General features: G+C 32.8%; 1 protein-coding gene across 2 annotated transcripts in view; it reads right to left on the minus strand.

Annotated features, from left to right (window-relative positions):
- Positions 1-1,539: 1,539 nt before the first annotated feature.
- LOC140449698 (uncharacterized) overlaps positions 1,540-14,691 on the minus strand; it is a 174,920-nt gene continuing 161,768 nt past the window's right edge. Inside the window, exon 3 of one of the 2 annotated variants that reach the window (XM_072542995.1) lies at positions 1,540-11,933. In XM_072542995.1, coding sequence (XP_072399096.1) covers positions 11,763-11,933 — 171 coding nt within the window. In that variant the 3' untranslated portion in view covers positions 1,540-11,762. The remainder of the gene's footprint in view (positions 11,934-14,691) is intronic. The other variant, XM_072542996.1, reaches the window with a different exon arrangement.

Raw genomic sequence — 14,691 nt, forward strand, 5'->3', positions numbered from 1 at the left:
GGTATTTTGTTTCAATTACTTTATATCTACAGGCCGTACTACAGATTCCAAGTGGGTTGACTGGAAAACTATATTATTCTCGAAAATTATGTGTCTACAATTTGTGTGTATATGAAGCCGCATTACCAAATGCAGCTTACTGTTTTGACTGGTCAGAAATTAACGGTAGACAAGGAAGTTCTGAAATAGGAAGCATTATACTCCACTACTTATCAAAATGTGTTCCAGAATATGTAAGTGAAATAAGTTTATTTTCTGATACCTGCAGAAGACAGAATCGTAATCAGCATATTGCAGCCTTACTATTATGGGACGTTCAAAACATGGACCTGGAGTCTGGACATTCCTATATGGAAGTTGACTCTATGCAGAGTAATATCGAAACCGCTAAAAAACACAGATCTATCTATGCGATGCCAGATTACTTGTCTGTTTTTAAAAATGCAAGAGGAACTAAAAAGATCAAGGTTGTTGATAAAAAAGTATGTATAGAACCATACAAATGTAAAGAAGTTAAATACTACGACTTTTATGATTTAAAAAATTTGTCACACACTTTAATTAAAAACCGGACAAAAGACCAAAACAGCAAAAAAATAATGTGGTTGAAGATAAAAATAATGAGATGCGTGAAAGGAGGGACAAACAGAATCTATTTTAATTATGACATGTCAACAATCTTCAATTATTTCCTTACTGATACTGCACGGCAGTCAAAAAGAAAAAAGCACGCCAAGTTATCAACTAATACAAGCAATCTTGAAGAACTTAAACGACTTTATGATGCACATTTGCCAATTAGCATAGCAAAAAAGAGAGATTTGGTAGAGCTATGGGATAAGGGAGTGATACCAGAGGAATATCACGGGTGATATCGTAATTTGAAAACGGGAAATGATGTAACAGACATCTTGCCAGAGCCTGCTTTCAGTGACGAATCGGACGAGGAAGCCTCATAATAATAATATTATTATTATATTCGAAATAAATTTGATTTTTTCTATAAAACTGCCTATCATTCATATAAATAATAACTATATCTACACATAGATGTTAACAAAAATTTCAGGGAAAACCAGTTAAATGTCATAAATATCGACTAATACCTTAAAACATTGCTATTACCTAGTAAAAGCCTCATATCTCGATCACAAAACTGGAAAATATTATACTTGGTTTATTATATTTGTGTTAAATATGTTATTTGAAGAGTAATTGATTTATTTAGATTTACAGCTAAAACCAGGTAAATGATAGCATTTCCAACTTAAATTTAGGATTAGTCAGATAGGTGCCAAACTAATGATAGAATATCATTTCAGATATATGCATCTTTCACTAGAATACCTAATATCAAAAACAGGCTGACTGCTTAATTCACAATAAAAAACTAAACTTTAAAAACGTTTTTTCTCGATTTCGGTATTCCGACATTTACCTGGTTTTCGCAGTATACCGACGATATATTATATTATTGCACAGTCAGAAAAGACAACATTTTGATAGAGTTTAAAGGAAAATAACTAAAAACACAGAAAATAAATGGAAATGAATGTATTTATAAAGCAAAAATATTAAACATGAGCAGCACATAAAGTTTATCAGGTCGCTAACAAAAACGTTCTTAAGATAAAGTACAAACATACTATGTATTTTTAAAAAATGCTTATCGTTTACATATATTATCTAATATATTTCATAATTGCAGTTTAAATAACAAGCTTTTAGAATATATAGCAAAACCTAATGAATTAATGGACAATTAAAAACTATCAGCACACTTAGTAATCTCAGATTATAAAATCACAATTTTCCTTTATCATGTACACCTAAGTTTAACATTTACCAAAAATACCACACATATTTCTAACATAGTTCGGTAATAAAACGGTATGTGTGCTACTTTTTAGAAATTAGAAATATTCAGTAATGTAATTTCACTAAAGTTTGTATCTTCCGGATTATGCTTGTACTCAAGTATATATTCCAGGTTTTTGGAATCTAAAATATATTTACTTTGGCATATCAAGTATTTATAAGTATCAATACCAAGAAGAGATAATTTATGTCTTAAATAGAGAAGTCGAATCGAAGCATTAAGAGAGTTCTTTTAGCAAAACCATACCTGACATCAAACAAGGGAAAAATCGATTTGATTTTGTATGATCGCTCTATATGTTTCGGATATGAGTACACTCGAAACTATAAGAGATATCAAAAATTTATGGCTTATTCGGTTATCTTTACCTACCAACAAAACTAGAATACAAATTAGATAATTCACTAAAATAGTATGTAGATAGAATGATGGCTTCTGCTACTACTCCTGCGAACGAAGGCGACAAATGTGTAAAAGCCCTCTAGCGACTAATATATAGGAGAAAATGTTCCAGCGATCAAAAAAGTTCTTTAGAAAAACTATGTTTGTAATCAAACAAGTGAAAAACTATTTTTCTTGGATCGAAGTAAACATTCTAAAGGGATAAATGCGTGGAAGCCCCTAGCAACTAGTATATAGGAGGAATTTTCCTTCTATATACTGCTTCACATAAGTTATTTTCATCCAGAAACTTTATCTACTACCGAGTAACCTTTCCTCTTCGAATATTAAACGAATAACCTCATAGAGTTGAACTAAGTACATAGAATAATGAAACTTAATAATAAAAAGTATATTTTTGGCACTATTCCTTGATTTAATCTTAACATTTACAAAAATCTAAGTGATAGATTTATTTGAACAAAACAAAAAAAATTGAAAATGCAGTTTTTAAATGTATAGCTAACACCAAAAGGTATGTAAGTAAATGACAAAACAGAATATGTGGAGCACTCTATTTTGGTGCGAGAGTTAAATGACAGGAGAGTGAGAGACTGAAGGGCCTAGTAGCCTAGTTGGATTTAAAAACGTAGGAAAATGATATAGTAGATCAGATGTGATACACGACCAATGAGGGAATGGAGAGGGCGTGGTTAAGTAGTAGAATGTGTTTTCCGCCACAAGTCAGATGATATTTTTTAAGTTTTTCCTCTTCGTTATTAAAAAAAAAATAAGGAAAATATGAAAAAAATTACCGCATTATTGAAATGGAAAAACAGAAAGAAAATAAAGATTAATAGTATCAATATTTCTAAAAAATTAGTGAGATGACAAATTAGGCCAAAATAGAAAGCTAGTACCTTAAGAAAAAAAGGTCTACGTATACGTATCAGAAAAAATTAAAATAATAAAAAGAAATATATTTAGTGTTTTTGAAGTAGAATTTTATCTCCTTTCTGCCTTTCTTTATATTGATTTACAAGCTCTGGGATATAAAAGTACGCAGAAGAAGTATTTGGAACCTGTTTTGTGGAAATAATTATGTGGAGACAGAAGTAGAGCAAATTAAAATATTATTAACGTTTACGCTTACATATCGGAAAAAATTGTACAAGTAACGTTTTTTTCTCAAAAAATTCTTCCGATCTAATGCGTGAAACGAAAATGAACTGTTTATTTGTCATATTTATGTTAAACATGTCACATAATACTTCACAATTCATTCTCTATCCAGGAAAATACAAACCCTAATTTGACATTAGCAAAACCTAATCACCATATATTAAAAAATTGAAATTCTGAGAAAAATATATCTTTTAGAAATCATTTATAAACTTGGTGGTATAAATAATGTGATGATATGCATAATAGAGGGTAAAATATTAAATAATACTAATATAAATGTGCATAGGTAATGCATTACGACTAAAACCTAAAATCTAACTGTTACAATCCAAAAATACAAATATTAATCTTTAAATTAATTACTTAATATATTACAAATTACTTTATTTCGTTAAGAATTAAATATATTTGGCTGCTGTTTTTGAAGAATAAGCTGTAATGTATTTATATTTATGCTGCTCAATACATTAACATCAAACTTCAGTTTATTTGACTTCCAAGACCACATAGTTTTAATAACAAACAGACCACCAAACACCAAAAGAATTATGCTTATATTTATAAAAGTCTTGAGATAAACAATATAAAAAAGTGCCAAAAAACACTCAATCAATTTATAAACTGCATTTTGCATCACTGCTGTCAACTGTCAACGACGTATGAATGCGTGCTGCCTAGATTTTTTAACCAACGTTGCCACAGTTTCAAAAATTGTTTCCTGCAAAAATACCAATCTCGAGTACAGTTATAAGGGAATAATGAATATGAGTTTGTATTTTTCATTGGCTATGAACTTGTTATATAAATTTTAGTTTTGATTGGATTAGGTGTTAGGCTACATTACGTTTTATTTTGTTATTAAATAGTCAATACCGAGTCTTACGAAAATACTAAATGCTTTCTGGTGCCCGTGGAAACAAGAGATGCCGATAAGTAGTAACTCATATGTATAGCCTAAGTTATCTAAATGCCCCATGAAAAACAAGGGATCGAACAAGGTACGAATTGCGTAGAAGAGAATGAAGTAGAGAATGGAGTACAAGTTGCAACCATTCTCGAAGCTATTAAGGCCCAGAAAAACAATAAAGCCCCGGGAATTGACGAAATACCAGCAGAATTGTATAAGGTAGGTGGCGACTATCTAGCAAGTCACATCCACGCGCTCATCAAAGACATATGGCAAGAAGAGAAAATACCCGACGACTGGAAGAAAAGTATAGTATGCGAGATCTATAAAAAAGGAGACAAATTCCAATGCAAAAACTACCGTGGAATTTCTCTACTATTTATAGCATATAAAGTCCTCACGTATATTATAAACTAGCGGCTCCAACCACTAGCAGAAAATATTATTGGAGAGTATCAAACGGGCACCCGACGGGGAAGATCGACACTGGATCAAATATTTACAGTTAAACAGATCTTGATTAAGTCATGGGAACATGACATTGATGTTCAAAACGTGTTTGTAGACTTCAGGCATACGACTCAGTAAAAAGGAACAAACTCTACAATATATTGACTGAATTGGCAATGCAACACAAGCTAATTAGACTCATTAAAGCCACAATGGATGAAACTCAGGCATGTGTACGAATACAAAACCACCGGACAGACTTTTTCCAAATTTCGCAGGGACTAAAGCAGGGAGATGGGCTGGCCCCAACTTTGTTTAACCTGGCACTGAAGTATGCGGTTAGGCAAATGAAAACTGGACGAGGAAACCTACTGACCAACCGGTTCAACTGGCCGCCTATACCGATGATATTAATATTTGAGTAGAACATTAACAGAAGCACAGGAAACATACGCGGAGTTAAAAATGCAAACAAAAAGGCTAGGTCTGGAAATTAACACAGAAAAAACAAAAATAATGATACAGACGAGAAGAAATATAGTCCCACAAAACATTATTCATGAAGATGACATTGAAACGGTTGGAAAGTTTACATATCTGGGAGTAGAAATATATGCCGACAGATCAGAAACAAACAGAGCTTATTTTGCCCTCTCCCATATATTTCGGTCTAGAGATGTCCCCCGAAATACAAAGATGAGAATCTATAAAACCTTAATTCGACCAATAGCATGCTATGGCAGTGAAGCATGGGCCCTGAAAGAAATATCCAAAAGCAAACTCGACACATTCGAAAGGATAGTACTCAGCAGAGTACTAGGACCTGTGAGGGAAACGGACTCTTCAGAAGTCGATACAACCACGAACTTTATCAACTTTACAAGGAAGCACCACTGTCAGACTTCATTAGAATACAAAGATTGCAATGGGCCGGACATGTGATAAGAATGGGAGAGGATAGGCTACCAAAAAGAACACTGAATGCTAGAAGGGAATACAGGGAAATGGAGGGAAAGAGACCGGTTGGAAAGCCAATAAAGCGCTGGGAAGACACAGTAAACAGCGACGCACAAGCCCTTTTAGGAGTCCGTTTATGGAAAAGATCAACCACAGACAAGCAATGGTGGAGGCAAAAATAAAGGAGGCCAAGGCTCAATTTGGGCTGTAGTACCGTAGAAGAAGAAGAAGATCATTTCATGAAACCGGTAGATCCTTTGTTTATGGCATTTCACACCTCGGAACAATAACATCCTCTGAGCGGAACATTCATGCCTCTCTTAGATAGCTTGTTAGACTATACTATATACTTAAAATTTAAATTCAATATATTTCCTCAGCAAAAAATGATTGTACATTTGGCAACATTGTACACGTAAAGAATATTTTGTTTAGTGATCAAACACCCGAGATTTCTTTTACGAAATTGACTCCCCGCTAACTTTTACCAATCTTAAGTGGGTGATCGACGTGCGAGCCATAATACCGCGGTTTTAAGAACGACGGTTTTACTCGCGGCTCGTTGGTGCTGATCGACTAGCGAGCAAAACAGTCATTGTCCACCGTCCACAGCTAACATGTCGTGTTCAACTGAAAGTGAAGTTTTATGTTACTTCGCTATAGCATATTACGAAATTACAAAAAAAAAGCGGAGACGCCCTAGATGTTGGGTGTTTAAAAGTTTAACATATGCGGTAAGTCGAGTTGTTTTGTTCTTGTATTCTGGCGATGTACATTTCCATAAACAAACACAGTCTCGTAAACAATATATAAATTCTAATAAAAAGTCGTGGCTGAGAGTTCGCATATTCATGATTAAAAACTGATTTTTTCACTTCAACGGTCGCTGAAAACTGCCGGTTTTGCTCGCCAGTAGTGATACACGCGCGGTTTTAAATGACGAGCCAAGTAAAAAATAAAACAAACTGACGAGCCACAAGCCAGGCTCGTCGGTATATAAAACCGCGGTATTGCAGTGATACACTGGCGAGCTTTACCGACGAGCCACAAAACCGCAGTTTTACTCACCGGTCGATCAGGACCTTTAGTTTCCAATAGAGTGAAACATGACACTTTTCACAAATCTACCTGCACATGCGCCCATAAAAAGGTCTGCATATTGTAAGATAATTGTATAATTAGTGTCAATATGAAGAAAAATACTCTTTTTTTATCTTTTTTGGGCAGAAAAGGAGAAAAATACTTTCATTAGTTTTTTCAAGATATTTGAAACATAATTTGGTTAAGATAGTTTAATTGTTTCAGATTAAAGGTGGCAATTGTTTCAAAGTGTCAACTGTTTGTACAGTTATCTTGGTATTATAATAGAATCTTCATTATTTTAAGTAAAGACAAAATTGACAAGTTCCTAGTGGTATGTTTACTATTAAAAATATGAATTAGAAATGACAATATAGGTCTTGAAAGTCAAATTACTACATTCTACAAAAGATCAATCAATTCCTTTCTTTCTGATTTATGAAATATCAACTATTATCGAAACCATCGATCTAAAACTGTCTTTCATATACGTTTCGTTGTGAACAACTTCTTATTCCCTATCATTAGTTAAATAATCATAAATAGAACAAATATCACAGCAAACAATGTTGATAAAATCAAATTGTCATGTTAAAGTTACAATGTTATCCTAAAATATGTGGCTAAACCTGTAAAGTTCAATATAATTTGATTTTAGGGACTTCAAGTGGATTTAAAATGATGAAAAAACTTACGATATTGGAGTATACCCCAAGTATTGAATATACAGTGTGATATTAACAAATGTAAACAAGTTTTATGTTACCTACTCTACAAATCTGAAATTGCACATGTGGAACACAATTGTATTACTCTGTAGCAGTTTTTCTGCACCACGACTTATCGAGATGTTTTGTGTAGGCTGTTGAGTAAATGCCTTCTAGCTGTGTAAAGTTGGCATCATTGTCTTTACAAAGAATCGCTTATTTCCTATATTAATGTAAACTACATGAATTTAAATAAAAATGTAAACTATTTGAATGTTATGACAGTTTTTGGAGTGCGCACTTACTTATGTTGGTTCAATCCAAAACATTTTGCTATCAGTAGCAAGTTTTTGATTACAAAATCATTTTAGTTGAAGCATACTAGACTATATATAATTTTTTAGTGTTATTTTCACACTGTACAATAATATAAGATCAAATTTATAATAATTTTTAAAAACTTTTCAAAAGAAAACTTTCTACATTATTATTTGGCACAAAGTTTTACATAGAAGTAAAGCATTGTTGGATATTATCACAGAAAACGGTATATTACACGTAGTTTATAACTTTAAAAGTAAAGCAGTTTATAGTACAGCGTTAGCAACTAAGATATTTAAATAGGATAGAGAATGGTCATGGTGTTCTAACAAAAAATAATTACCGATTTGCTTCTTTTTTATTTTTGGCTGAGGAATATTTATCAATTACTTGCCATCTTACTAATTAATTAAATTCTACTGATAAAATTCGACCGCGGATCTCATAACACGATAAGAAAAAATCCTGCCCAGAAATTTGAAAGGGATGTTTCGGTACATTTAAATATATAGATATCCAATAAGCAGCTGACCCCTATTTGAAATAAATTTTTGTAGTTCATATTGACTTTTAACTGGTCGCTATGGTGACCACCCGCTATTAAAGAGCATTTTAATGTGTAATTCGAGTATACGGTTTTAGTTGATTCCTAAACGAGTAATTAACTTATATAAGACCACTTGATGCCGCGTATATGAACGGCACTACAAGTGGTCTCATAGTTAACCACCACCTGTTACGGCTATTGTGTGCAAGAATGTTGTCCTCCAACTAGTATTTATATAGTTTAAATAATATGACATACAAATCAGGCATTACAGAAACTAACACCATTGATAGTAAATATTAGAGAATACTTCCGGATTTGTATGAAATTCAGAAAGAGCACGTGGAAGTAGAAAAAGTAAATTTATGGTAGTTCTAACTGACGTAAGCCTTTATGGGTGAGTGGTTGCTATGACGATCAGTCGGTATTAAAGATCACTCGAATGTGCTTTAATTCTAATAAATGGCGTTAGGTTAGTTCCTAAACGATTAATGACTTTATGTACGACCATTTGTAGCCGCGTATATGCATGGCACTACAAGTGCTCTCATAGTTAACCACCTCTAACGGGTATTGTGCATACATATAATAATACAGTAAATATTAACGAATACTTTGGAATTTGTATTGTAGTCAGAAATCACATGTGGAAGTATAATATAACAATGTATTAAAGGTGACTTTATGGTCTGACTTAATCCTTTATAGGACAGTGGTCGTCATGATGACCACCGCTATTAAAAATTACTGAAATGTGTTTTAATTCATTCCATTATATGACTTTAGTTGGTTTTCTAAACGATTAGTTAGATATGATTACATATTGCTGCGTATATGCATGACACCATAAATGGTCTTATAGTTAACCATCACCTGTCACGAGTACTGTCCTCGAACTGTTTATGTAGTTTCAGAGGCTTTACATAAAAATTAGACATTTCAGAGAGTAACAACTTTAACGATAAATATTAAGGAATACTTTCAAATTTGTATAATTAAGTATTTATAGAATAGTGGACCATCAGACTGGCTAAAATCAACATCTGCCAAGTTTATTTCGATTCTTTGTCGTAAACCTATTGCACGTCCATCATGAAGACATGTTTGGCATAAACCTGTCAGAAATATTACACAAACACTAATTGGAACGGAGGCAGAAAGTGACGTTAGTGAAGAAAATTTCACTGATACAATAATAATAAATAATTAATTAGGGATTAGAAGGCAGTGGTCAAAAGGGAAACCACCTCAAGTTTTCACCTCAAAATTTCTATATAACAAAAAATTTCTATAAGATTACATCAATTAAAACACTTCAACTTACAAGAAAAGTAAAAACAAGAAGTACTGTTTTATAGAGGGCTAAATCATCCACTTATTTCACCTGATCTTAACTAATGTGACTTAATGTATGTTTTTTCATAATTTGTCGCCGTAATGTAATTGTATGTAATTACTTATGATGTTGAAGAAAAGGAACAAATTTCATTATCACGTGAAACTACTATCGTTGTTTCATACTACTGATCATTGACCATTTTGTATCCAGATTAATATCACTTGCTATAAATTTTTAAAAAACTATCATAAAATTACATTAAAAGGTTATTTTCTTTTTCTACGTCACTGTAGATCAGAAAGTTGAATAACTCTTTGACTATAGCTCGACAATTTGTAACTTTTCGGACCTTAGGGAAGATGGTTATGAGTTTAATGAGAAAACGAGGATTATATTGAACTTTAAGGGTATTTTAAAGACTATCTCGAGCAGTTTTTCAGACTATTGCACAATATTATTAGTCTTTACAAATTCGTTAGTATCCAAAACTAAATTTTAAAATTGTATACTTGATTAAATTACCTAAACAACAAATTTGATTTGATATTCAAGCTTCCACTATTTAATCACATACGAGTAAATTTAAATACCTGAAATACTGCATGCTAAGATAACTTTGAAAACGAAATGTATTTACAGGGAAAACCACAATTACCATTACATGGTTTTCAAATTGACAATAGACATCACCTATGCACATAAAAATAAATTACATAAACTTATCCATTAAATTAACCTTTTGGAACAAGGTAACAATGGATAAAAATGATATTCGCGATTTATAAAAAAAAATTTTCAACACTTTGTATTGAGGAATTTGATTCCTTCAAACTAACAAGAATTTCTAAAATGACTAATACCTCAAACGGTATTTTATGTACTTCAACATATTGTGTAAAATTATCTGGACATCACTCTTGATTAGAACATCAAAAATGACAAACAATATGAAAGGTTATGGACTTACAGCAGCTTAAGCTTTATAATCCTGAAACTAATTCTGATTAGGTGAGGGATTTGCTCACACTAGTCTCAATATAAGTAAATGGAAGAAGTCGCTGCTTATTGCACTACATATAGATAAAAAAAAGTTTGGCCGTCAGTGAACTTTCAAGCGAGCCTTTGAATTATTTGGGAATAAATCATACGTAAATTTAACAAGTCACAAGAGTTACAAGAAAAACTCAATTATAACTTGAAATGCTTCAAAATCGATTCCTGTCACACGCTGCTGACTGTGAAATAATTGCAATATAATAATGTATTAAATATGTAATAAAATGCCCTCGTTATCAGTAAATTGAAGGCAATTTAGATTAAAGGTACGTGCGCACTTTACTGAAGCGACCGGCAACGGAACGCACCACGATGATCTAATGTATTTGCCTATTTAAATGATTTCGCGCGAACTTTACGAAAACGTAAGAAAACTCGGACATATCACGCCGAAAACTCGGGATGGAATATTCTCGCGGTTAATGTGTATCAATGCTTTGTCTGATGACTTAGTGAGCGCTACCACAACGAAGTAAACCAAAAAATGTAAAATACTCAGCTAGGAGTTACTACTAAACGTTTTCCTTGTGAAATAAACTTTCTAAATGGTATATTTTGTTTTGTGAAACCAGTTTTTACAACAGATAAGAGTTTTTGATATTTTTCGTAACTAATTTTGAACTATAGATAAAATTTGTCTTATTATCAATTAAATCAGGAAATAAAGTAACCAATTTACTTTATTCTATTAATATTATAACTTCGGGCAACAGCGGTGCCTTCCGTAGCTCGCCGGTTCAGTCAAGCGCGCGTATCTTAAATCACGTTAGTATAGCGGTAGTGCATTTTCAACGTAGAATAGATCAATCTTTTGTTTATTTTTACGTATAAGATCAAAAAACCTGGTTGACGCTCTCGGTTTCGAAACGTATCAAAAAGTTCATATATTGCCCGCTGAATATCATTTTTACCGAAAAATCGCAATCGTAACATAAACAACATGGTCATGGACTTTAATGTCGTATTCGTTCCCATAGGGTATGCCTCAAGGAAGCTCTAGCAGGGCTCAACTCGCAGGGGCTGGGCGTCGGCGGACTAAAGCCTTCGTCGGCTGACAAGGTCAAGTCTTCTTCCTCTTCCTCCGAACTGATCAGTTGCTCGAGGGCAGCTGTACCGTGAAAGCTCTAAAAAAAAACAAACGAATTAAAAACATCGTCGATTGTAGGTTTAATTAGAATGAGGTTAATTAAGTATGATCATACGATAAATAATACACAGAGTTTAATGGTACCTATATCTATTTATTTGTTATATAAATGCTAAGGGTTTATATGTTAGTTTTCTACAATTTTTTTATGATCTTGAGCAGTCCTAGTTTATATATGCTAGCAGCTCCCTAACTATAAACGAAAGCAGACTAAAATTATATGTGTATCCTTCATATCACTACAGGAGCTTAGGTAACACTAGCCTTTTTCAGGTAGCTTAGCTTTCGCCGTGGATCTGTTAGTTGTTGCTCTGGAATCCTCAGAGTCTTCTAACATTATTGCCAGAAATTCCGGTTGCCTTCCATCGTATACACATATTTTATTATATTTTTTGACCTTTATTGCGAGCTATGCCGATACCTACTAATTTTATTATATTATCATCACCATTGGTGCTACAGCCCGATAAAAGAGCCACGACCTTCTCAAGTCTATTACGACAGTCAGTTCTATCTATTGCCAACTGTTGCCAGTTTGCTGCGCTTATTTTTCTACCATCCTCAGCTACACCATCCCTCCATCTGAGTTTTGGCCTACTTCTACTTTCCCAATTATATATATATATATATATATATATATATATATATATATATATATATATATATATATATATATATATATATATATATATATATATATATATGACATGTCTTGACTTCACCTCTGGGGTGAGTAAATCTTACTTATTGTTTACTATCATTGTTCTAAACCGATTGTTAGCACAATCCTTTAGTAGGCGTGTATTGAACCAAGTTAAAGAAAACAAACGGAAAAATTGTAAAAAAAGAGAAGACATGTAGAGAATGTAAGACATGAGAAAATTGAAATGTAGTGAAGTAAAAGAAATAGTCAGTAAAACAATAAATAGATAATTCAAAGAAATCGATAATACAATGGAAAGCACAGAAGAGAAGATAGAACCCTTAATAAAATGATAGACGACATTAAAGACAATGTTATAAAGAATAAAGAAGGTAAGAATAAGTCATGGATGACGACAGAGATTCTGCAGCTGATGGAATACGCTATAACCATACACTAAAACTTTTTTTTAAAATTATACATCGCAGAATATACAAGCTCTGCGAAGAGAGAATACAAGACACACAGTTTTTGGATTCATGAAAGGCGTAGGTACGAGAGATGCACTGTTTAGTCTACAGGTATTTTTCCAAAGATGCAGAGATATGACTTGCGATATCTACACCTGCTTTGTGGACTACCAAAAAGCATTTAACACAGTTTAACACCGAAAAATGATGGATGTTCTAACAAAAGCCCAAATAGATGATAAAGACCGGCATATAATACAAAATTTATACTGGAACCAATCAGCCACAATAAGAACAAATCTTGGAGATGAACCGACGGAAGCGATCCAGATTCTGCGAGGCGTTAGACAAGGATGTATACTTTCACCTATATTATTCAACCTATATTCAGGGGAAATACTAAGCAAAGCCTTGCAAAATTGCGAACATGGAATCGTGTAGTAAAACAGTTTATCTATATTGGAACAATATTAAACGAACAATGGGATCACTCACAAGAAGTAAAATGTAGAATAGAGAAGGCTAGGAGTGCATTCAATAACATGACCAAACTCTTTAAAAGCCACCTTAATCTGGAGATAAAAGTAAGGCTCCTACGATGTTATCTCTTCTCGATATTATACTACGGAGTTGAATCCTGGACACTCACTGAAGCGATGGAGAATAAACTTGAAGCCTTCGAGATGTGGCTATACAGAAGAATCCTGATATCATGGACGGACGTGATAACCAACGAGACTACTACGAAGAATGGGGAAAGAAAAAGAAGTGATATATACGATTAAAAGGAAAAAGTTAGAATAACTTAGACATATAATGAGAAACGGCACTAAATACAGATTACTGAAAATAATCCTTCAAGACAAATTATTCGGAAAGTGAGGAATTGGGAAAAAAAGAATATCATGGTTAAAAAACCTGAGGAAATGATTCTCCACAACAACAACCAATCTATTTAAAGCATCAGGTAATAAAATAATTATAGCCAGAATGATCGCCAATATTATAGGCACCAAAAGAAGAAGAAACCGATTGTAAAAAGTAAATCTTTACTATAAAATTTCGCCTTTCAAACTCATTTCCTTAGCGCCTGTATGTTGACGATAAACATTTGCCGGAATCTGTACATTATCTCCGTTGATTTTTCAACCAGTAACTGTTTAGAACTTCTCTGTACAACAAACCGGTATAAATATGAATTCATATGATCATTTATAGAACAAAGTAAAATAAACATTTTGTTTCGTAACATCTGGTATCAATAAAGCATTATATTGCATGAAAAAAGAAACAACAATAAAAACAAACATGCAGCAATATTACTTTACATGTTTCTATAGTTGTTTTTTAAATGGCGTTGCAAAACAACCACTCATTTGAATGCCAGGCAGAAATATTCATTGTTAAATCTATAAGTTTTGTATTTTTATACTGTGGTTTATAAAGAATTGAGTAAATTTATACAATGAAAGGTATCTATTAAAGTAAAACATTAGAGTAAATCTGGTCGAATTAAATACAGGGGAAACATAAGAAGCCGAAACACAAAAAGACAATAAAGGGCAACAAAGCCTATTAGTTCAGGAAAATAAGCAAAAAAAGTATCCTGTTTATGACACTGA

This window comes from Diabrotica undecimpunctata, chromosome 9 (genome assembly GCF_040954645.1).
Source record: "Diabrotica undecimpunctata isolate CICGRU chromosome 9, icDiaUnde3, whole genome shotgun sequence".
Taxonomy (NCBI): Eukaryota; Metazoa; Arthropoda; class Insecta; order Coleoptera; family Chrysomelidae; genus Diabrotica; species Diabrotica undecimpunctata.